The 25,663-nt window shown below is 40.4% G+C and overlaps 1 protein-coding gene across 2 annotated transcripts; it reads left to right on the top strand.

The window, feature by feature from the left end:
- Positions 1-2,718: 2,718 nt before the first annotated feature.
- On the top strand, positions 2,719-25,631 carry TFG (trafficking from ER to golgi regulator). Of its 2 annotated transcripts, XM_074595725.1 has the most exons (9): positions 2,719-2,935; positions 5,766-5,857; positions 7,953-8,161; positions 14,310-14,393; positions 15,296-15,442; positions 16,965-17,132; positions 17,777-17,917; positions 22,233-22,322; positions 24,817-25,631. In XM_074595725.1, the coding sequence occupies exons 3-9, from the start codon at positions 7,978-7,980 to the stop codon at positions 25,197-25,199; spliced, it is 1,197 nt and encodes a 398-aa protein (XP_074451826.1). In that variant the 5' UTR covers positions 2,719-2,935; positions 5,766-5,857; positions 7,953-7,977; the 3' UTR covers positions 25,200-25,631. The 2 variants fall into 2 exon arrangements, with proteins under 2 accessions (XP_074451826.1, XP_074451835.1); XM_074595734.1 differs by lacking the exon at positions 22,233-22,322 and having other exon boundaries at positions 2,759-2,935.
- The last annotated feature ends 32 nt before the right edge of the window (positions 25,632-25,663 follow it).

Consider the following 25,663-nt stretch of genomic DNA (forward strand, 5'->3'; position numbering starts at 1 on the left):
TCTGAACGGACTTTGGGCTGCACCCTTCTCTCTGCCTCTCTGTCCTTTGGCTTTATGGGGAGCTTGGAAGAGGGGTCCCTTGACCTAGCCGTCAAGAGTTTGGTTTCTAAACTTAGGCTATAAGTAAATACAAACCTTCCCCCTTCTCCATCCACCTTGTATTAATATTATTCAGTACAAAAAGCTTGGAAGCAATGTCAAAGGGCGAGGAGAGAAGGGTTTCTGGATGCTGAAGCAAGGAGTAAGGTGAGAGTACCTCGACGGAAGGAAGCGTATGGTGGCTTGAGCACAACCAGTCTGTGAAGTGCATGCAGCTCTTCCCACTTTGTGACTCCAAGCAAAGCTGTAAAGCCCACTGTAGTGGGTTCTTGTCTAACGAATGGGAATAGTTACGCTGACTCATCCCATTCTCTCCTGTGTGAGAAAAAAGCCTGAGAAATTTAGACAGGTATTTTTTAAAAACATTCTTTCTTTATTCTGTTCTCTGAACATATATATTTGTATGTTTTGCCATCTCTGGTTTTAATAAAATAAGAACACCAGGTTGAATTTTAAATAATCTGGTTTAAGAAGTGTGGTCAGGTTTGCCTCCTGCTTTCATTTTTTCTGACAATGAATGTGGTGTGTTTTGAAAACATCTAAGCTGCACCAAATAAAGCTGCCTTTGTCAATTCCTTCAGTTTCATTGAAGAAAGAGTATTTTAGAAATTATAGTGTGGTTTAAGAAGGATGATATTTGATCGTGTTGTAAAACACAGCTAAGCACTGTGGGGATGGTGCCTTAAATGAGTGATAATATTTTCTAGTCTTTGATATTTTTTTCACCACAAATAAAAGTATTCTCTAAAGAACATTCCATTTAATTTCGAAATCAGCTCTTTTAAAAAACTGATACATTGTCTCCATATTATACAAAAAAAACCCAAGCAAAAACCACAAGAAGTATTTGAAGTATTGAATTGGAAAAGTGCTGACTTTTTACTAATTAAATTAAACATCCTGTATCTAAGTATTTCAGATGTTAATAAAATGCTGCTATAACCAACACTGAGCACGTCTCATCTAACAAAAAACATTTTCAGCATAAAACCCCCCAGCAAATTATACATTTTATGGTTTTGTTTTTGTTTTTGTTTTTGTTTTTTTCATCCAGGGAATCCTAATTTCAAAAATGGAACAAAGTAAAATGATCTTTTTCAGGTTATATGCTTAATTGTTACAGGAACAATAGTTCAGGTCTTATCTACACGTGGAACATATTGATCTTAATAATGTAGTGAACTTTGGTGTTCTTTGTGATATGTGGGCTTTAAGGATCATGACGTTTTTTCTTGTTAACACTTTGGAAACGCTGCATTGATAAAGAAATGGGTAGGAGAAGGACTGAATCATCAGTACAAAGGTATGAAATATGAGTGGCAGAGACTGTAATGGATGGAAAAGTCCTATTTTCCAGATCGCTTTCCTATATTTTTAAAAGCAAAGAGACGTTTTCCATGGAAAATCCCCAAATTACTTCTAAATATTTTCTAATACTTATCAAAGAAGCCTCCTGAGCCACATCCCTCCTCCTCCTTGAAATTTTTAGAATGAAAAACATGTACTATATTCATAATTCTTCACCTCCATTTCATTGAGAATAATACCTGCTTATTGCTAGTTGGACTTGTTATTACACTCCTCTAAGCAGAGACAAAGCTCTAAGCAAAGATAAATAGTAGAAAAACCAAACTCCTGTGACTTCTTTCTTTTCCCAGCAGAAGTTGCCATTTGGAAGCCTAGCTTTTCAAGACTAGTACTAAAGAAAAAGGTGTTTTTTCTGAGGCATCCCTAACTCTAGGAAATAACTACCTACAGTTCTCCTTTAGCTAGCTCTGCATAGGTGCTTCTGTCATATGTACTAGCACATGTAGCCTCACTTATAAATGAAGAAAGCCAGCAGAAATCTCAAATATCCTGGAGTAACAGAAGGTCCAGTTCCTCTGTGAGAGGCACCCTTAGGAGTCCATTGTTGCACCTTTAATAGAGAAAACTCAGCAAACCGGCTTCAGGTTCATGTTTTCCTCCCTTAGTGGACAAGCTCCGAATGCAAGGTGGAAGGGTATTGGGGAGACAGCAGCAAATGCCTGGAAGGATAGTCTTTATCAGGGCAACGACTACTGGGGGATGAACAGGCTCTCAGTGCGAGGGTGGCGGCGGATGATGAGTATGGTGGGATTTTACGCCCCATTTTCCACCCCAGCACCGCCAGCCGAGGGGGGGTTCAAGCCTTGCCTTTTCAAACGAGCCCTCTGTGACGGCGCTCTCTCTGAACCACCGTTTGCCGCTGCTTCGGCCACAGCCTCCTGCGCTTCAGCTGCGGCCTGAGACGTGTCCCCTGAGGGCGGGGAGACGGGGCGTCACTCTTACCTCAGGGGTACCACGAGCCGGCTGACCGGCCTTTCGTGCTCTGGGGCCCGAGTCTGAAAGGTTTTTGCCCCAAATCCTGGCTATTTGAGAGACAACAGCCAAAAACCACCCCTTTCGGACTGCCGGGGGTAGAAAAGAGTGAGGTGACAAGCGCGGGCGGGGCGACAAGGTTGGGGGAAGCCGTGCCGGGCAGCCACAGCGCCAACGCGGCACCCCGCCCGCCCTGACACCCGCCAACGGCCGCGGCTCGCGCTGCGCCACGCCCCCGCCCGCGTGAGGTAACGCGTCAGACGCGTCGGTGGGGGGGTTGGAGGGGAGAGGTTCGAGCATGCGCGCTGCGGCGCTGGCCGGGCCGGCACTGGCTAGTGCGCATGCGGGCGGCTGGCGCAGGCCCGGCAGTTGGCGGCCGTCGCTCCGGCCCCTTCTCTCCACTGCCACGTACGGGCGGCGGCGGCGGCGGTGGTGCCTGGGTTCGGAACGGGGCAAGGCGGGGAGCCTCCACCGGCGGGACCGCGGAGAAGCCAGAGTAAGAGAGCGGGGCTGCTCGCCTCCTCGGGCGGTGGCCGAGAGGAGCCGTTGCCGCCTGTGTGAAGGAGGCGGGAGGGGCGGTTGCGGGCTGGGAGTGAGGCCGCCCAACCCCCCTTCCCTCCCCGCAAGCGGTTGGAGGGGCGACTCGGCCCCTGGTGGAGAGGCTGGGAGACCCCTCACATCCCCCCCGGCCGCGCCTGAGGGAGGCCGGCAACGACCCCCGGCCTCATCGGGCTGGGGAATCGGGGGTGAGGGCTGGCGGAGGCCTCCCCTCCCTCCCTCCTTCCCTTCCTCCGCAAGGGGGGTGCTCCCTTGCTCACCAGGCGTCTGTCCCCTTGGGAGCCAGGGGAACTGCAGAATTCTCGCTTCCCGGCAGGCAATGGCTGTGATTTCTGTTCCCCATTGGGTCGGGCCTCACCCGATCGGAATCGGAGAAAAACGAATAGAGCTTTTCTCCTTTCTGCTCCCCTCACCCCCCAGCTCTCTTGGGAAGACTCTCATGGCTCCCTCGAGGGGGGCTTTGGGAGGCAGTGCTGCTTGGCCCTGTTTCTGCGCGCTTCACACTGTTGTTCCTTGTCTCTTGTTTTGACAGAGGAAGAAATGAAGCAGGAATGCCTGTTCTTTGCTTAGACAAGGCTGGGTTTCTCTGTTGCAATGCAAAAAGGGGAGTGAAATCCAACATGGTTGTGACATCATGGCTTTAGTAAGGGATCCTGAAGTGACTGGCTTAGATTGGACAGTCACTGTCCACATGCACCGTTTAGATTGGTGCATGATGTGAATAGAATGTGAGCCAAGAGGGGAGGAAAAAATCTGTACCTCCAAAATGCGTGTGGTACACCAGGAAGGTTAGAAAGATGTCAGTGTGATTCTTATGAAAAATAGTCTTTCTTAAACAGGAAGACATTACTGGTTTTGTTTTTGTTTGGCTTTTTTCCCTTCAAGAAAGTAGATGCTCTGATTGGTTCTATTAGATACCTCTGTGTGCGTTCGGAATGTCTTCTCTGGAAAACTCTGACAGGGGAGTCATCCATTCAGCTGTGTCACGGTGAGGGAAGAAAAGCTTGAATGCTGTGTAATTCAATAATTAGAACATTTCACATAGTTTTCTGTAGCAGTTGCAAGCAGTTGCAGTGTTCAGAGCCTGTCTGTTAAAACCTGGGCACCTTCAAGCAGAATGGAGAACAGCTGGACAAAAAAAAGTGCATTTAAATCCTTTCTGTTACCTTTTTGTAATTGTTGATATACACACAGTGGATTTCTGTGAGTAATGTTGGTAAATAAGATATTATAGTTCTGTAAGTACGTTACAGTAGCTGGTTTCCTTGCACGAAAATACAAATGATGCATTCAGTCTGTTGAAAAGCCACAGGAGCTCAGGTGTGTCCACCAAAATGTGTATCTTTGGGAATTAGAGATGAGATTTGATTCTTACTGTTGTCATTTTCTAAGTAGTGTACATTGTAATGCTAAAGAAGCAAAACCAGTGCCTGGCTCTAATTTTTAAACAACATGAGATGGTAGCTAAATGAACTCTATAAGTTAAACCACTCTTAGATGCTACAAATAGATGCTACAAATTCCCTATTTGTCCATTGCAGCAAGTTTTACCTGGAGCCATAGCAAGATTGGGGTGAAAGGGCCACCATCTTCATGCGTTACTCATTTCATAAAATGTGAGTGAGGAATCAGAGAAGTAGTCTCTTAGTAAGTCACAACAGTCTGGCCCTCTCCCTGTCAGGAGTGAGTACAGCCCTTTTTAAAGGTGAACATTTCATACCCAGGATGAAGGGAGCAGCTGCCAGCCTATGAGAACCAGAGAGGGACTTTGTCTGTTCTCTGGGGTTTGCTTGTTCTCTGCTTCTGCCCTGTATGTCTCATGCCTGTCCATTCCAGTTTACTACTAGTTGAGTTGAAAGAGGAGAGTTGGGAAGCCCAGTTTCACGTGGATATGAGGAATTTACTTTTTCTTTGTGGTTAGCAGCAAATCATCTAAAAATCAGGTCATGGATGTTTGAGATTGACTTTGTGTACAAGAAAGTGACAAGGAGAAGAGTGCCAAGTAGGGTGCACCTATCTTGTGGGAGGGAGGAGCACAGCTACATTCTCCATTGGACTGGTCTGTATATTAAATTATTGCATTAAGCACTTGTGTAGTAAACAGGTGGACTGGGCAAACTTCAGGCAGCTCTTCACATAGGCTATCCAGCAGAAAAAGTGCGATCTTAAGCTGAGTTGAGGGCAGATTGTGTTTTTAAGTGGTTGCATATTTTTGACTGCGTTTCCTTCTTCTCGCACAGTTTGACAGCTCTTCCTGTGGGAAAGTGGCATTACTACTCCTTTCTTCTTGGTAGTCTGTCCTAATGGTGTGCAGTCTGCCCTTGAAGATGCACTACTTAATGACACAGAGGCTTCAGACTTAAGCTAAGAAGCAGACTTCTAGGTTTTTATACTGCTAAATCAGTCAAAGTTTCTTTGACTTAACCTGTGATTTTAACATGGAGGCCATACAAATGAATATTTTGAGACTGCTGGGGAAGATCACTGTCCTGGAAAGGAACACTTTGCTATGAGGAATTCTTACATGCAGTTACAAAACTTAGAAAAAAATAAACAACTTATATAAATGAAAATTCTTGTTCAAGATCTGGTTTAGTTGAACTTCAAACTCTACAATACTCAAAAGTGTAAATCTGATTACTACATTGTGGATTTTTTTAGTTGCATATATTCTTTAAGATGTTTTAAAGTGAAAGATCGATGTGAAGTGTATAATTCTAAGGAATTGTGACCGTAAATAAATATTTTCTGCTTTTTTTCTGATGTAGATTCCTGATAGTGCATGGCGGCTTATCCTAACTCTGTCCTGAAGTGAGGTGGGAAATCTGTCCGATAATCCAGCATCAATAAGACAGACAAGGTAATGGTAAATGTATGTGTTTGGAAAAGAAGTGAAAGAAAACCTGGGGATAGATGCTGTTATTTTTTTTTTATGCTTTAAATTTAAAACAAACAAACACCACTGGTAGAAATCTGTGCTTTTACAACAAACTTCAAGTGTTAATTAGACTGAGTTGATGTGCCTGCAGTTGAGACTCCTGTGTTGCAAAACATGAATAATGCGTTAGCAAGCATTAACAATATTATAAATGTCACTGCTTCATCATAATGTCTCAGCAGCAAACTTGCTATGTTGATTGCAGGTCCCTTTTCTCTGACTGTATCCACCTACCTCCTGTTATGTCTGATTAGGAGAATGAGTTTTGTTCAGTAGTTGCTTGTCTTTTTTTGTGTGTGTGATGTCATTGGGCTAAACAAAGGCATTTTCATGAAATGTTTGCTTTTGAAATGTTATTTACCAAAAAAACAGAAATTGAATTGCAATCTAGAGGTAGCATCATACTACATCTTTTTAATGTAAAATAATGCCATTGAAATAGTAGATATTACGGTGCATCAAGGTATGGTGTGTTAAAGGCTTTAGCTGAGTGTCTTGTTTTTCTGGTAGGAGAGAAGTCATTTTCAATGTAGTACTTTAAAAACAGTGTGACCAAAGCAAAATTCAGTTAAAACTGTGTTATAACAGGGAGATAAGTTATATATATATAACAGTGTTATAACAAGAGATAAGGGAGAAATATCTGCATATCTCTACCAAGAATTCTTTTTGCACAAGAGAACGAAGAGCATGTTTGCTTGTATGTGGCTTTGGAAATGTCAGTTTTGATGTTTAGAGCTTCCTACTTTTAAGATCTCCAGTATTTGTATTTCAAATTTTAAGATCACTGCTTCTTTAATTGCTCATCATTCCAGATCTATTGTTTTGACCCTGTCCAAAACAGTGAAGAAAGAAGGGGACGTTTGACTAGCTATCTAGATCTTTTTTTTTTCTTTTGTCTGCTTAGTAACTTTTCTGTAGTTTTTCTTTTAAACATAAGGCCTTTGTGTGTTTTTTAACAACAGAGATGCCTCATACTAAATGGTAATTTTTAAATTGTCTTACATAAAGTGTTAAAGATAAAACTGTGACATATATGCTGTGAACTGCTTTGACACAGGATGGCTTTGTTACACTTCCTTTTAAGTTGGAGCACTTGTTCACCTCTCTTAAAGCACTGAGAGTAACTGACCATGTATACTGTGTAACAAATTTGTGGCTCTGAGCCTAATGAGTAGCTAATGTGTGGTCTATTGAGCAGCTTTAAAAAATTTAAAATCTTAGTTAAAACATCTCAGTCAAAAGGAAAGATTTTATATGTTACTTTCTGGAGAGAAGCCCTCAATGTGTTCTGATCATTCATATAATAAAGCCAGTGTTCAGCTCTCCATTTATTTGTTTATTTGCTTATGAAATAATGAATGATTCAACTTGATCACCTTAATAAAACCACCTTACCACCTATATCTTCCAAAGATAATTTGTTCTGGCAATCTTTTCTTGAATGGGGGCAAAAAGCTCCCTTTGCTGGTTATCATAATTATGGAGGATGTAAAAATAATCTAATAAGGTGATAATGTAACCAATATAGTGTAAGGCTGAGAGCATTTCCTACAATTTCACTTTCCCTGAGAGAGATGTATACATGTATCTCAAAAGCAAATCCTAGGGAATATTAATTCCTTTATAGCTATTTTTTTTTTTTCCATGACAGTTTACAGCTGGTATCTTTTTTTAAAAAAAAAAAAAAAGGGTTGAAATTTCTGGTTGTCACACATATTTAAAAGCTGTCTGACCTCTTAAAAATCTTTACTTTTAAATTCTGAGCTTTGGAAACTCTGGTAACCATTAATTAGAAGTGCCTGGTCTTACAGACGACTTTGCCCGTGAGCTCAGTTAGTATATTGTGCACTTTATTGTTTGAGAAATTGGTGCATGATAGAATGTGTCTGAGAGGGGCTCTCTGGAGAGCTTCCTACCAGAAGGAACAGCTCTCTGGAGAGCTTCCTTCAGAACCGTCATCAAATACACTTAAATATTTAATTTTCTAAAATGTTTAATGTTTTGTTGTTAACAGGTCTGCAGGCGATAAGGAATCCACCATGAACGGGCAGCTGGATTTAAGTGGGAAGCTGATCATCAAAGCTCAGCTTGGGGAAGATATTAGGAGAATTCCTATTCATAATGAAGATATCACCTATGATGAATTGGTGCTAATGATGCAAAGAGTTTTTAGAGGAAAACTTCTGAGCAATGATGAAGTCACAATAAAATATAAAGATGAAGGTAAGGTTTAATTACTACTGTTGATGTTTAATTGCTACTGTTGCTCTGATATGCTTTATCAAAGGACAGAACCTGTGAAATTCACCTCTTCAAAATTCTCTGAACTTGACAAATGCAAGTGATCTCTTATGAAATCCTTTGAATCAGAAAATAGCAGCTGTGTCTCTTGTGGTTATCCTGTCTTAACATAGTATTTCCTCTCGTTTTCCTGAAATACCAGTGATCTGAAAGTGCATTTTCCTGGCTGTTGCAGGAAGCTGATGCTATTGCAAGTTTCTTTGCTGTCTACCCGTTTAACCATTTTTTGTGTTTTCAGTGATAGAGCAGGTTTGAGTGAATAAGCGTGTATGACTTAATGCAAGCTCTTATAAGACTTGATTTAAGTAGTAGCAATTCTTGATTATGTTTTCTTCCATCATTAAAGATGAGAAGACACTTTTAACTTAACCTGAAACATTTATTAAAAGTAATCTTTCTTCTGTGTGCCAGTTTGAATCTGTTGGGCATAGGTTGTACATAGTTTGTTTCAAAGAAAGTCTCAATCATTAGTGCTAAACAAATGCAACCTTAAGAGAGAAGGGCTTCCACAGAATGAATAAGGCCTTGTTTGAGACGCGTAGAAAGAGACTTGTGGTTCTGAGGGTTTTTCCTCTTTGAGTGTCAGTGTGGGACATGCATGAGTTACTTAATTTGGGAGAGAAGGATGGTATTCATAAAATGAAACTCAGAATGAAGTGATAAAATCCAAAGTCTCTTAGTCAGGTCAAAGACTGTAATAATTATCCTGGTGTACAGTAAAAGAGCTACATTACCGAAGCATTCAGATTCATTTTTCTTAATAGCACTAGGAAACTTTAGCTCTGTCTCTGGTACCTAAAATGTCAAATAACTTTTGTTCCTACATCTAGGCAATAAAATTTCACTTTGATTTACCCTGAGACAGTTTTCTCAGGTTCATTAAGCTTTTGAGCTCATCAAAATTGATATGCAATTAAGAGCTAATATTTTGGGTCTTGATCTCTAGTGGGAGAGAGCTCAATGGATTTGTGGTGGTTTTATTTCTCCTCTTCTGACAATTTTGTCTTTCTTTCTGGAATGGGAAAAGAGATTGATGGGTGCTTCTTCATTAGGTTAAAGCTTCTAGTCCCGTTTTTGCGTTCTTACCTGTTCTTCAAGTATAATTCTCTGTTTTTGTGTGCCTCTGTGTTTGTCTTTTTGAAGAAGGTAATGGTATATGATGAAGACTGTAATTATGGTTTCATTTTGTATTTTACAACATCGAGGCCTAATTTTATCTTTTTCTGTCTCAGCATGTACTTCTCCACTGTGACATGAAATTTCTGTATATGTTATTCTAGATGATGAACACTACTAAAAACACTTAAACTGTATTGATATCAGAGGAAGCTGCAAATGATTACGGAAAAAGTTAGTAGAACCAGGCTTCAGTTTGATTGTCATATGAGGACTGTGGTGTTCTTGACTTTGTTTCAACTAAGATAAGGTGGTTCTTTAAATCTGTTTCGGTCATTGGAAGCATTGGAATATATTCATCTTTTGTGAAGTTCATCTAAGGATTTCCAGTACTTCTACAACCGTAATGTGGGTACTCTCAGAATTCATGTGCGCACTTATTGAGTGTTCAGAAGAATGCTTCATGTACCTCTCCTGGCTTGGTTTCTTGTTGCTGTAACATGTGAAGCTAGTGATCTTCAGGCCTGGATATGGGATTTTCTATTTAAAATTTCTTAAAGTACGTGGCTTCATCAAACTGTCACAATCCTTGAAGTGAATAATTTTTTATTTTTTTTTTTTAACAAACTTGTGTGCTTAATTGGAGAGGCTGGGAAGCTTTTCAATCCCAACCCTTCTGTCTCTGGATTTGTGGACTAAGATAGTCAGAAGCATGTTCCTAAGTTATGTGATGCTTCTATTAATTACCAGAGTAAAGAAGTTTCAGTTTGATAACTGCCTCGGGGCATAGGTTTTCTATTCAAGCTGGGCATCTTTTGAACTTCCTAACTAAGGAGATTTCTCTACTAGGTGTGAAATTATTTTCATGTCCTGCTTAAAGTTCTTGAATATGTAGTAATACCCAATGTCTGAAAAAAAAAAAACCAACCCCAAAACCAATGAGGAGTGCCAGCAGTGAATTTATATGAATCAAAGAGTAGAATTGCATCTTAAGCACACCATCTTACTGAGTTACATCATCTGCTAAAGCCCCTAAGGAGCCAATAACAGAAAAGTTACTTTTTTTCTTTAAGTTAGGCTTAAATTTAAAACTAGAGTGCCTAAATGTGAGAATGCCTTTTTGTTGTTGTTTTTCATTACCTTGCAGTAGAAGTTGTCTCTGTCTTTGTGTCAGAGCCAATAATGAGTTCTTAACTCATAGTGTATGTAGTCAAGGTGGTGTGCTAGTCTGTAGTGTCTCTACCTTTGGGTTTAAAAAGGGTACATTTACTGAAGTGAAGGAAAACTACATTTTTTGGGTGGTGTTTTTTTGTTGTTGGTTGGTTGTGGATTCCCCCCCCCCCGCCAAAATGGAATGAGGGCGGGGGGGGAAGCTAAATATAAGGCTAGATAAATCTGGTAGGTAAGGAAGCATAGCTGGCAGGGCCAAGGATAATGAGGCAGATTTCCAGTGTCTTAAAATATCATAAAAATTGGATGGCATCATGATGATGCAGAATTAATGCTAAAATACTTTCCAGTCCATTGGTAATTTAAAGGGGGTGACTAGTCTGTACTGAAGATAAAAAAAATTATAATTGGTATAGCAGGGAGTATTTAGGGTATGTGGGAATTGAAAGCTATGCCCCTTGTAAAAACCAGAAAGGTAAGCTTTTGAAATAACAAAATTAGAGAAAATAAAGTCTGTTTTACTCTTCAGTAGAAAATAATCAACATTGTATATTCTTATCTGTATAATGATAAAAAGAGTTAAGCTTCATTGACATTCCTTAAAATGAAAAGTTTGTTTGATTACTTTAATATACTTAAATTGTCAGACTTTTGCGTGGCTTGACATATACATACACCTTATGGATCCCAGCATATACACTACGGGGTAATAACTTGATGGCTGTTGGTAGGAATTGTACAACTGACTTTATGCTTCTAACAAGATTCTGTACTTGGTGCTTTTCATTCTTTTTTTGCAATTCAAAAGCAAAACTTTAATCACTATTTTTAACTGCCTTCAACGTAAATATTATAATAGATGAGGGAGAATAAGATGGAATGATCTGTATTCTTTTAGTTGACATTAATCTGTGTAAGCCATGTGTATTAATGTAAATTTTCATTTGGCTATGCAGGATAAATTGTTCAAAATATGCACCTTTGTTCAGGCAGTGAATCTGAGTATTGACTGGTATGACAGAAAAGCATCGTAAGGTGGTCTGTCAATGTTGTGCACTGGCAGGAGAGGTAATAATTTATCATGTAAGCAGGAGAATACAGAGTAGAAGGGCTTTGTGTTAGGCACTAGGGGATTTTTGGTATCGGCATTTAGGAAAGGATACTTGAAAAGCTGGTGGAAGTGTATGAGTTGGAGGGGGAAAAAAACCCACACTTTCCTGCCAAGGAGAAAGGACTGTTTAACTGTATGAAAGTTACTTGTTTAGGGTCTAGTTCTATAAACCTTGTTATGGGTCATAATAGCAAACAGGGACACTTTTACCTTCCCCTCGGCACTGGTGGGGCCCCACTTGCGAACTCTGTGGTCATTTTTGCCCCCTGGACCCCAGGCTAAAAAGACTCGGAGAAACTGGAGAGAGGGTCCAGCAGGATGTGGTGAGGATGGTGAGGGGTACAGGGCAGGTGGCCTACAGGGAGCATTTGAGGGAGCTGGGCTTGTTCAGCGTGGCGTAGAGGAGGCTGACAATAGAGCTTAATAGCAGCTTCCAGCAAACTGAGTGGGAATTGCGAAGACCATTGAATCCCAACTCTTCTCAGTAGCACCAGATGGAAGCAGTCATAAACTGCAGTCTGAGTGGCTGAGCATGAGTCTTGGCCAGGAGGGCAGTGTGTCACTGGAGCAGGTTGCCTGGTGGGGTTTTGGAGCCTTCATCCTTGGAGACTTTCCAGTCTCTACTCAGCAAATCCGTGACTGATATTGCTGTCAACCAATCTGTTTTAAGATTGTGACAGTGCAAACAGGACATAGGATACAAAAAATCTTTGGAGACAACAATATTTCCTTCAGGAATACTTGCGAATTATTTTGTGTCGTCATTTTGTTAGTATTTGTAATTTTGTTAGAAAGCAACTTTGAAGACAGATGAGCAGATTAGGTGTTATTAATGGTATGATACTAAGAAAAGCTTCCATTGCAGAGGTGTTACTTCTAGTCAGAGTATGACAAAATTAGAATATGTAGTTCTTCAAATGTTGAGGTGTTGTTTTTTTTCAACTTGCCATCATGTGTTTTATGACTATTCATACTGAAGCATTAATATTTATTCGAAATTTTTAACCATAACTTTTATAGAGATGGATCTTTTTGTCATCAGTGCATAAGGAATACCTCAGCATTTTTAGGCAGTAGTCTGTAATTAAATGTTTTTGTGTCTGTTTGCAGAGCCTCCTTGTAACAGTGTTCTAGGGAGGAACAGTAGTAGCCTGGAGTCAGCTTTTTTCCAAATTGTGTCATTTGTCTTACGTTGTTGCTTCTGAAGGTGATGCTTCACTAGAGAGCGTCTCATCTCAGTTCCTGGTCATCAAGGTGTTCTGGAAGGAAGTGGTCCTGCTATCCCTTCTCTTTCCCTCTGCCAGTACATAAGTTTTCCTGATAATGCATTCCCGCTCTCCCCTTTGCACTGCTTAATTTGTGTTCATTAAATCTATTAATATAAAACATCAGAAAATCTGTCCTGCCAGAGAGAATAGTCTTGTTTCATCCATGGTCTTGCTGAGGAAGCAAGATGTTATGTGGTTGTCTGTCGTCCTGACTCAGGTTAAAAATTGTGAGAGACCAGACTTAATGGGAACTTGGTGTCTCTTTTGGGGATTAAGAGGCTTAAAAGGATCCCATACGGTTCTTACATAGTTTGTGTCTGATGGCAGTGTGCAGATTCATTAGGATGTGTTGAAATGGGAGTTCCTCTGAAATCTGCCGTACAAATATAAATGACTGAGGGTCGAGACTTCATGTCAAATTCCTGATTTGAGAGAAAAGTTTTGTTCTGACAACTCTGACATCTTTGCATCTTCATTCCTATTTGTCAGTTAAGGCTAATATATGTTTTTACTATTCACTTTTACACAGGAACTTTATTATCATTCCCTTGTTGAAAATCAGTCTCGCATCTCAGTGTTCTGAGTATAACCTGAGAAAACATTCCTGTCGCTTAAAATTTTCGCTTGTTTGTGTGCACATTTTGGTTTTTAAAAATTAAATTGGGATTAGCTTGTGTTATTTATTTTGACTCTCCTGTCTATTCATGAACAGTACGGTTTTGGAGCCACTTGAAATGGGTATATAACTTTTAACTGGAAGCATCATTCTTTCTGGTGTTGGCCTTTGAACTCTTAGCTCTAATGTTTCATCCTGTATGCAAATATAAAAGAATGATGAGCTATATGGCACTTTGAAAGGACTAATGTCAGAAGGCTTCCTTTTGGAGCTAGTCATTCGTCTGTCTTACCTTCTGTGCATAATTTCCCTGCACACTGACTCTCATGCTAAAATAATAAACGTTTTTGTGTTGTGTTATGTAAAAGTCTAACTTATTGCTTCATTTTGTGATATGATTTTTAAAAAAATGGTTTTGAGGACTTCATTTTTCTTGATAAGTATTCCTAATTCTAAAAATAATTCTTTCTGCCCAAGTTATTTTAGATGCTTTTTGAATCAGCAGTGTATGTCTCTGATTGTAGCTCAGGGAAACAAGGATATAAGCCTTACTTACTAATGACAAAAAAAGACCCCTCTGTTTACTACTCCTGCATCTTCAGTTTTCTCATCCTCCGTATAATGAGGTATGGTACCCTTTTTGTGGTGGTGTTAATTGGTAACTTTTTTCTAGTAGCTTCAAATAGAGAATGTTATTTTTTTAGTGATGAAGTAACACTTCTGCCCTAGCGTAAAGTTCAGTAGTTAATAGGTTTTACTTTTAATCTAACTTTTTCATGTTCTTTGCAGATGGAGATCTTATAACAATTTTCGATAGCTCAGATCTTTCCTTTGCAATTCAGTGCAGTAGGATACTTAAGCTGACATTATTTGGTAAGCATAGAAAACTATATATTTTTTTTTTAATAACGTTTTAAAATTCAAGCAGTAGGCTTCACTGGAAGGTACGAAAAAATTTCAGTTTGTCATCTCAGAAGAATGAAATCATTAAGTTAAAAATACAGGATTAGTACATGATACCTGTTTTTTTTCTCTTGATGTTTTATGTGACATCTGAACTTGTGGAAATTGAAACTATTTCTTTTTATAAGATTGCTTAAAGTATTTGGCATACATATATATATATATAGTCAGTTGGTTTTTCTTAATGTTATTTTTCTATGTTACCTTCCTCTCTTTAGCATTTGTGGGGCTTTCTTCACAGGTGCCTGAGAAATTTAAAATGATGATAAACTTGCAGTGTTACTAGTAGACTGCTAAAAACTAACGTTAATTGCTTAAAGTTGAATAGATTTTAACATTTATCCTTTGGTCTTTGCATAAAATAGTTCTTTATTTTCAAGCTACTGTTGGTAAATTAGCCCACAGTTCCAAGAAATAGCAAGCAGCCTTTAACCTGAACACTGACCTTATTCATGGATTGCAGCAGCGTTGTGGGTGCTGCCTTAGTTCTAAAGGGACAGCTTTCCCCAAGCAAGTACGATATTTGTGTTGTTCAGGGTATATTCATGGAAATGAGTAAACAATGCAGAAATTTACTGCAGACTTTACTCTGCAGTTCTGGTACTGTGGATTATGTTGAACTGAGATTATATTAAAGGAACAGTGAACTCTAGCATGAGTTCAGTCTGCGTTGACTGAACTGTGTCACTTTAAACTCCTCAAAGGATAATGATGCTAAAAGCAAGTAAAAGTTGGGATTTTTTTTTTTCAATTTTAAACTGAGTATCAAAACGTTACCACAGTCTTAAATTTATCTAATTGCTGTTTTGCAGTGAATGGACAACCAAGACCCCTAGAATCTAATCAGGTGAAATACCTGCGTCGAGAGCTGATAGAACTTCGCAATAAAGTCAATCGCTTACTGGACTGTTTAGAACCACCAGCTGAACCAGGACTTTCCACTAATCTGCCTGAAAGTGGTAGGCAGCCTGGCAAAGAATAGTTTGGTTTGATGTGCAGAGTTGCGTGCAGTTTAACAAAGTGAAAAATGGAGGTTTGAATACTGGTTGTGATCATTACTTATTGTTGCTTCATGGTTCAGAACTTAGTTTTTAATGCTTCGGCTATTTCAGAGGCAGAATTTTTATTCAAATTATCTGGAGTAAAGCACTAAGTTAATTTAGGAATAAAACTTCAAAGTCAGAGGTTTCGTTACAAAGTATGGAAACGCCGTAACCAACACTTGTGAGTCACAACAACATTTTGGGAGGGCTGTGAGCTGAATAATGGTTTGTCATTGCTGAAGAGTTCTTGCTCCTATGTGAGCACTCCCACTGCTTACTTTGGGCTAGCTCTGGTGCTTATCTTGTCATCTTGCTAAGAAAGTTTGATTCACTAGAACAGTAAAAAGCAAATTCAGCAAAAACTATATCCACTCTTTTTGCCAGGTTAGGAAATTAAATCCACACATTTTGAGCTCAGACCAGCATCAGAGCTTTCTCAGGGTAAGCAGCACAAAGGTGCAGACAGGGGTGGGAAAGGATTATGGGAGGAGGGCAAATGGGGAAGGAAGTCTTATTTTCCCAGTTTTCAGGCATCGATCTTAGGCATCGAACTTTTAATCAGTATTGATCTAAGTACAACTTAGGGCTGTTGTACTGTAAAGACTATACCTCTTTGTGCTTAACTACAGATTTGGGGTAAGCTGGACACAGAAAATAATGACACAAAGTAGAGACAAACCGAGAACTCCAGCCTCTCTTTTAGGAGATGCTGCTCTTGTATTTTATACTTTGGAGTTTTATTGGTTTTGTTGTTTTAAAAAATCGCAGCCCCTGTTCCTACACTATAAGGAATTAACTAATTTCAGTGGAATGCCGTGGATTCTGGTTATAAGCCACTTGTAAGGAAGTTAGGGTGATGATCTTAGCGTGTAAACAAAACTAGCCAGTCTAAACCCTGTTTGTGTTTGTTTTTAAGAGAAAATATAGCACTCTACTAGGTAAGGGATTTCTGAGTGATTCAGTGTTACTTGTGTAATTGCAAAGAGACAAATTTCACCTGTCAGTTCAGAAAGAATTCAAGGAGAAGGGGACAAAACAAAACAAAAACTGCAGTTGATAAAACACTATAATAAACTGTGACCTATCCTGTAAGTTTTCCTAATTTTTAATTCTCTTGGCAAGTCATACCAGAATAATTTGTTGAAGCAGGGGCCTTGTACCTTTGAATTTCAGACAAAGTGATATGTGATACTGATGCTCCGCAGCATCAGTGAACCTTTAAGTAACTGCAACGAAACCTAAGCTTTGTGACTTGTCACAGTTTCAGATACATCACTGATTCATCACTGTTATCCTAACATAAGCATTTCAACAGTTAAAATGTTTTAAAAAAAAAAACAAAACACAACTGTGCAATTTCAAACTTGCTGTAGTATGATCTATATGTATGATGGTGTTTCAGTTCTCCGAAATTAATAACTGGGCATTTGTTTTGTAGATGCTGTAGATGGTAGGGAAGAAAAGCCTGCTGCTGCTGACTCTAATGTTAAGCCATCTACTCAAGTTATAGCTGCAAGCATGTCTGCATTTGACCCACTTAAGAACCAGGATGAAATCAGCAAGAATGTCATGTCAGCATTTGGCTTGACAGATGATCAGGTGTCAGGTAAGACTACGCCTTATGAAAAGGAAAGCAAAACCTTCTCTCTTTGGGTGCTAGCTAGAATATTTGCAGAATTATTAAAGCAGACAATTGCTTTTAGACTGAAGCCTGCCATATCCTGTCTGGGAGTACGAATTTAACACCCTCCTTGGAGGTTTTCTATTCACATGCTCTATGGCTTTGTTACCTGGGCCCATGTGGGGCACAGTAAAACACTGGTGTGCTTGAACAGTTTCACACAGCCTTGCAACTTTGCTCCAGGTGAGAAAAAATACATGTGTAAGTGTGTATTCTGTCCAAATGTCGTAAGTTTTCAGTGTACATGTGCAAGGTTAAAGTTTAAGGCTGTAGAAAAACCCTGTTGTCACGCAGGGTTTTATCCCACAAATGGGTCAGGTTCCTTAGAAAGATGAAATTTGAGACTGGAGACAGGTGGAAAATTCCCCCCCAAAATATTTTCAAAAGAAAGTTTACATGTGCAAATATATTTAGATTTAGCTTGGGCATGACACTCAGGTGTAAATCTGTGGAAAACTGGAAAAAAATGTTAAAAACTTTGCAAGGGAATGGTCTTGTATTGGGCTTTTTTTTTTTTAATTCAAACTCTGTTCATTTCACATACTGTTATTTCATTCTTGCTCCTCTAGGACCACCTAGTGCCCCTGCAGAAGAGCGATCGGGAACACCGGACAGCATCGCTTCCTCCTCCTCTGCAGCCCACCCACCTGGTGTTCAGGCACAGCAGCAGCCGTATCCCGGAGCACAGCCACAGACTGGTCAGGTGGAAGGTAAACAGTGGGTTTTTCTACCATTTGAGACGTGAATGATGGTGTCTGAATCTGAGTAGCTAAGACTTCCAGTTAGCAGACCCAAAGTTGATACCGGACTGTAAATTCATCTGTGCCACTAAACAGAAAAGCTTTTTTCCTCACATGCCGTTCAATATAGAAACGGCAGGTGGAGCAGTAGCTTTATTTAAAAGAGTAGGTGATGTAACAGGAGGAGGATTTTCATCGTACTGTTTTTTACGTCCGTCCGTGCTCATTTTACTGTAAGGCAGATTCATATACACTGCACTTTAAAGCTGTCTGAAAACCTTAGTTCATGTCATACCCTGTGCGTTGTGTCAAGCTTTCACTCAGCTAACAGTCTGCTTGTTGTTTACTCATCATTTCAATCTTAACAAAACAGAGCCATTACTGCATCGCTTCTTTACTACGTATGGCTCTGTGCTAGGCAGGTGAAACCTTAGAACTATCTCGTATGCATTATAGTTTTCCTGTGTAACCCTTGAGAGCCTCGCGTGGCTCTCCTTTAAATCTTAAACTCTAAACTCTGATATTCAGGTTCCTTTGCACTATGCCCTTTTACATGTTATTTGATTTCTAAAAATACACGTATTCAGAGGCTTGCCATGTTTGGGCATCATGTTCTACTGATATTTTCTAAGAGCACTGAGACTTCAGACCTGCATAGTTCCAGATGAAACCCTGTGGAATGACTTGCTTTGGTTTTTCTACCTCTGTACAAAGTACAATATAAAGCTGTTGCTGTGTTAATGTAGAAACAAGTTACAACCCTCTGCTGCTTTCTGTACTGACATAATGCGGAGGTAAACGTCAGAGGCATTATTGAGGGTGATGACAGTATCCACAGTCAGTCACTTGGAATATCTTGCCTGAAGGGCATCAGTAACATTTTGATTGAGCAGAGTATTTGAGCAACTTGTAGTTAGGCATAATATTGAAGCAGGCATGAATGCTGTTGGTTGCAGTGCAGCTTATAAAACACTTTGTTTTGCTGCTTTCAGCTCTTTTTTTTTTTTTTATTACTTCCCTAAGAAGCAGTCAAGTGATAAAAATGAGACAGCAAGAGCCATCTGTGTAGCTTAAAGATATAATAACTGTTTGGCATTTGTGTGTGGAAGCTACTTTTTGAAAAAAAGTGCTTCAGGTTCTTCTCTCAGCAGCTAGGAAACTTAGTATTAAAAAAATATACTCTCAGATATTGAACTTGTATTTTATGAATTTAGCTTTTTTACTTTAATAAATTAAGGTATGATGTTTTAAGTGTTGATGTTAAAAAAATGAAACACTTAAAAGCACTAGCAGCAGTAGGTTTGAATCCTTAATGGCTGCTAACGCCAGGGAAGGTAAAAAGTACTTGTTTCAGCAAAACTCATCTTAAATGAGCTTAGACAATTTCTCTCCCGAGTATCAGAGTAGACGTCATGATTTTTCTAAACTTGGGTCAAGGAAAGTGTAGTGGTTTTTTTGTGGTTTGGTTTTTTTTCTGAAAACACTGAGCTGCTCTCTACCTTTCCCCAAGTCCTTTTTTTGCATGTAAAAGTACAACAGCACTAACAGCACAGAAGACTTTGGTCTGTAGTTTATGCCATTTTTATTGTTGCCGCTGAAATATATTAAGTATTGATTACATTTTCTACACTCTATGGATAAAATAGGATGGATCAGTTCTTGGGAGTAGGTCAGATGTCATTATTGCACTTTGTTCATCAGAAATACTAGTGGGAGTGCTTATGCTGTCCATTGTATGCACGTGGTAAAGGCAGTCTCTTACCAAACCTGGGCAATACATGTGTGATTACCAGCTTCTGAATTTTTTTTCATAAGCTAAGTTGCATTTATCCAAAGCGTTCAAAGACTTTCCTTTGAAACACGGGGTAGCTTTCTGTAGTTCGCTGTTTGGTAGCACCTCAGTCCAGTATAATTTGGGGACCTGTGCTGTCCCATCCTGCTCTCCCTTCCTGCCCTCGCACAGCAGAGTTGAGAACCTGTGCAGGGCCGTGGCCCAGCCAGAACTTTGGATACTTGTCAATGGTTAGGTTTTCAACAGGATTGGGTCATGCAAACGGCACTGCTGGTACAGAGCATGTCCTTGTTAGAATGTAGTTTTAAAACTAGTTTTGAAATACTAATACACTTCTTAAAAAAAACCAGAACACCCCAAGCTGTGCTTCTACCACCCCACCTTCCCAGGATTTGAGGATGTAAGTAAAATGGCGATGCTAATTGCATGTCAATCATTCTGGTATATCAGGGATTATTTTTTAATGTCATTCTTTGCCAATAAATGATGTTGTGATGATTATAATTGGTTATTAGTTACCATTATTTGTGAATACCAAGTCACCTCGCCTCTATGTGCAGATCCTAAGGAATGGCTTGCCTCCTATGATAAAGTTTTAAACATTCACTAGTTTGAATTAAATTAGTCCAACAAAAAAGTTTCAGTGCTGTCTCTTGTGGCGTGCCCGTGTTGTTTTACCACTAAATCCAGTTGCTAAACACGCACTGGAACCAGTTATGTGCAGATGTGGATGCTTTTTTAGTCTTTGCTAAAATAGATGTAAAAGTTCATTCACGTAAGCACCTCACGATCTTCTAGGGAAGAGAATGTTGTGTGTCTGTATACCTATTTGGTCTTTTTTCTGAACCTAGATAAAATGGCTGTTTCAGTGCACAGGAACAATGGTAAATGCTGGCAGATCCTTGACTGCAATAAGCACTAAGTACAAAACCAGACGCTGACACTGTAGCTTGCTTGTTTTCAGAGTAAAACCAAGGGAGAGGAAAAACTGTGTGTTTAAGGGCCCACAGGATCCTTGACTGCATTCCTGGCTGTAAACTAAGAATGTTTTCTTGAAAGGCACTGGAACACCTCTTTGCTCCCCACTAACACTTCAACCCCTGGTGAAGAGAGCAATCCTTCTCAGACAGCTTTGGAAAAACTCCATGCTGTTTCTTTCCTATCCCTTTACCTGGAGTCTCCAGCAGGTGCCAGTGTGGTCTCTGTCTTAGCCTGTAGGCAGCCTCCTGGTTGGTCTCCCAGAACTTCCCCGTAACAATGGAGTTTAAGAAACAAAAAACAAGCATTCTGGGTTTCTAATTTTTAACTATCAAGCTAACAGGCTTAAATTTTCTTCAAGCCTTGTGTTTGGCACTCTTTTCCTCCCACAATAATTGCATACCAAATAATATTTTGAATGACTGCACCAATATAAAATATTTTGAACACCTTAGCGTGAATGTAAATTACCGTTGCTTTCAGCTGCAAGTACCGCAGAGAAAAGAAGAAATAAGGAGTTCTGTTAAAGCAGCATGCACAGGGGTCTGGAAGGACTTGGAGCAGAGCAAAATTGCTTTTGTCTTGTACAATTCAGAAGATACAGCTTACAGTGTATTTATACAGTGTGCTGATCTTTGCAGAATGAATAATAGTACCGTAACACTTTATAAGAGTAAAGTTTCCATGTCTGCTCCAGTTCAGCTAAGCTTTAGTTTTGGCAGGTAATTGTCTTGGTTCCTTTGCTGTGCCTGTTACTAAATTGAAAAACAGCAGAAGCATAAAGTCTAAACAGGGCGCATAGGTTAAGTATAAACAAATATTCTGCCTCTTCTTGCCGAGAAGTTGTAAACAGTGAATTTGGGAAAAGTTAGCACTGAATTGGAATACCCAAGCTTAAGAATGTATGGTTTTGGTTTTGCTTTAGAGTGTATACCCCTGGGTCTCTTAAGAAAACTTGGCAAGTCAGATACTAAGAGATGGATGACTTACCTGGAAAATGTGGTCAGAATAAATAATGTACCACTGTGCTTACAGTACTCTGCAGAAATGGTCTTAAAAACCTAATATAAACAGACAGCCTGAAGACATGTTTAACTTTTGAAGTATTTTAATTTACAGTGTAAATTCTGGAGCAGTTATCAAGACACTTAAAGATTCTTGCTCTGTTACCCATCAGAGTAGCACTAATTAAGGTGCGTGGCTTCTAGCATCCTCTGAAAATGCGAAATAGTAAGCCCCACATCCCAAATCAGAACTACTTCTTCTGTTGGAGGTAAACTTTATTTAATCTTCAGAACAGCACGACTCAGAAACTAAAGTCTGTAGATTGAGTATGTTCTACCTAATTACCAACTGAGATCAAACTTGACCGTGTCCAGATTTTTTAAAAAAGGTTTTTACATGTTGTGAGAGGGTTTGTTTCTGTGATTTTTAAACTGCTAGGATGTTGTTCACTGTGTGTTTGTAATACAGCTAGGGTGCTGGGCTTCAACTAAATAAGTTTTTAATCCATAGGTCAGATGTATCAACAGTACCAACAGCCCGGTTATCCTGCCCAGCAGCCGCAGGCTCAGCCTCAGCAACAGTACGGTATGCAGTACCCAGGTAAGCCGCTCTCAAACGGTGGTTTAGCTGTAGAACCTCTCCTGCAGTGCCCTGCCCGGCCTGACCCTCTGCGCTCCGCTTCCTGAACCTGTCTGTGGGGCAGCCCGAGCGCCTTGTGGTTCTCATGGGAACTGGCACGATTCAAAAATCACCTGTAGCTGTCTATGGTTTTTTTTTTTTTTTAATACGTAGTTGGAGTTCTGGTATCTCAGTCCTACTTGATTGTGACCAAAAGCAGTCTTTGTTATTAATCAGCGGAATGCCTTGTTAGAAAGGTAGGCAAAAAGAATCACTGAAGTACGAGCAGTCTTCAGGATTAGCTTGTGCAGTCTTGGGATTCTAGCAAGTAAGTGACTAAAACACCCCAGTTTAGCTTCCTTGAATGTTGGAGGCCCATATTTCTTGCATGTAAAATGATCTCCATGTACAACATTTAGTGGTGTGAACACTGATTATAGTTGCCATTTAGTAAATCCTTAGCTATTATAAATAGTTTAATTTCAGAGAAACTTTCAAGTGATAGGTTTTTTTCAGTTGTTGATTTTGCTGCCTCCTCAAGTAAAGGTGCCAGTAGACACTTAACAGAAGAACGTTTTAGTGCATTAGTGGTTTATGTGCTGTATAATATGAAAAGCTGGCTTTTGCATATACCCAAAATAAACTTGACTTCAGAACTTTGGGTTATTTACTTCAGAAGCAGCTGGCATGTCATAATGCATAGTATATGCTAGGAATTGTAATCCAGCTAAAGTACAGGGATGAACCGGTAACAGCAGATTCCATAACAAATTGCAAGTTGTTGAATACTTTTAGAAAATGATACAAAGCATCTATCATTCCTTGTTTTAAACAATCTTCCTTAAACTAAACAAGAGACTTCGATACCATTCAGCGACTCACAATAGAGCCTGTATGGCCTCTTTTTTGGTGTGCAATATATACAGTGGGAGTGCATCAGATTTGATGTAGATGAGAACACTTGCAGAGCTTATGAAGAAATTCCATGTTTATCTTGGATAAGAACCCTAGAAAACTTGGAACTGAAGGTTCGTGCCTCAGCCCTTGCTCCTGTGCACTGTGCGAGAGCTGGTTGATTGGGGTCTGTAAATGGTGTCTTGTTCTCTGCAGACTTCTCACCCCCACATTTGTCATTACAAGACAGTGACAGACTTTCTGAAGTGTAATTTCAGAAGAAGAAAGGAGCCTGTTGGAAGTAGAAGGGTCTATCTGACTTTAGGCTTAAAAACTGAGGAGGGGGGAGGGGGGAAGGAGTTATATCCCACCATCATCTAATTCATTATTTTACTGGCGAAGTTCCTGTGAAAGCTGCAGTGCAATGCGGGTCCTGCATCCTAATCAACAACATCTTAAAGTAAGAATGCAACACCAAAACTGATGTGACGCTCCTTTGTTTCTCATAACTTATTTCACAATTAACCTAATATTTCAGAAATGGTCTTTTTGTTTTGAGGATCTCTTGGCAGCACCCTTTGAGGGTCTTGACTCATGGGATTTTCTTGTTTGTTTTGCTGTTGTTCCCATGAGTATTGTCTCCTTTCAAACCCCTGTCCCCCAAGAGCAGGATCCATTCCCGCTTTAGTAGATCTCCTAGGCAACAAAGCGGTTACTTATTCATGGTAGTGAAAATGGACCCATCGGAGGTTTGTCTCATGGGTAAATTTTGACCGCGTTTTCAAGGTGAGTTTCAGAATTTACTCCAGTGCATTCTTCAATCCTTACTCTTTTCGGCTTAGGGCTGTGCACTTTTAATAATTTGTGTGTCTGGTGTTTAATGCTGACAGGATTCCAGTCACTGGAGAGGTTTCATTGCAAGTAGCTGCAGGTGTGTTTCATGATGGATAAAAGTAGCTATTTCTTCATAAAAGGACTTTGGGTCATTTTAAAGTCTTCAATAAGAGCAGTTCCTTTTGGAAGCTGGTTTTATACAGAAAGATCAAGTTTGGGACATGTTTAAATGGAAGTTTTGTACTGAAGTGTTATGTTCTGCACAACTTTTTCATGTTTAACCCTAAAGAACTGAAAACACCTGTGATTTAACCAAAGGTATGACTTGTATTAAACCCTGACACTATTTTCATGACAGGTTTGAGTTTTTTATTTGGGGAAAAGGGTTGCATTTTGCCTCGTTTGCCAGTGAAGACTTTTTATTTTTTGTGTGATGTGATGGTAAAATACTATTTGTCTTTTTTTTATTTTTTTTTATTTCTAGTCAGTCACGGGTAAGCTATTTTATACTATTTTCAGCGTTGCTGTGCTGCCCTGGTCGTGCACCAAAACCCAGGCCAGGGGGCTTACGTGAAAGGCAGGAAAACTCGCAGTTCGTTCTTGGTTTGCCTGTTGTGTGCTCCCCGCCTTGCTTTGCGTTTGTCGCGGTAAACAAACAAACAAACAAACAAACAAAGGTATTTCTGCAGGCGGCCTTGGCCCTTTGTTCTCTGTCTCTCTCACCCCACCTCTCTCTTTGCCTTTCCAGCCGGCTACAGCCAGCAGCAGCCCCCCTCGCAGCAAGCCCAGCAGTTCCCGGCCTACAGCCAGCCGGCCCCCCCGGCCCCCGCCGCCGCCTTCCCCGGGCAGCCGCCGCAGCTGCCGGCGCAGCAGCAGCCGCCGCAGTTCGCGGGGGGCAGCTACCCGCCCCCCCAGCCCTACACCACTCAGGCCTCCCAGCCCGCTCCCTACAGCGGCCCCCCCGCCTCCCCCGCCGCCCCCGGCACCTTCCAGCCGCGTCCCGGCTTCACCGCCCCGCCCGGCAGCACCATCACCCCCCCGCCCAGCGGGACCAACACCAACCCCTACGCCCGCAACCGGCCGCCCTTCGGGCCCCAGGGCTACACCCAGCCCGGACCTGGCTACCGGTAAGGAGGAGGTCGCCGCCCGACGCGGGGCCACCGGTGCCTGCGATTCCATCCCGACAGACTCCAGGATTTTTTTCAATTGAGGTTCCAAAACTGTAATGAGGCAAAACTATAGCTGTTAATTAAATTCTGCTGGGGGGAGGGGAAGGACCAAATGAATCTTTCCTGCTTTAAATTGTATACGCTTCCTAGTTTAATTCGGGGCTGGGTTGTTTTTTGGGAAACACTACCTAAACGTCCGCAAAGTGATTGACGTTCTAGCTTGCCTTGTTTGAAGGATATGAAGATGCTAGTTGGAAGTTTAGCCCACTTATCAGGCTTGTTTTTACTAATACGATGATGTACTAAATTAGAGTCATTCTGGAGGTAAAACTAGATATGATGTATTATAAATCGTAATGCTCACATGGAAAACTAATAAAAACCCTGAATCTATTATTTGCCTGAGCGTGATTTTTAGAATTTGGG

This window comes from Larus michahellis, chromosome 1 (genome assembly GCF_964199755.1).
Source record: "Larus michahellis chromosome 1, bLarMic1.1, whole genome shotgun sequence".
In the NCBI taxonomy this organism is placed as follows: domain Eukaryota; kingdom Metazoa; phylum Chordata; class Aves; order Charadriiformes; family Laridae; genus Larus; species Larus michahellis.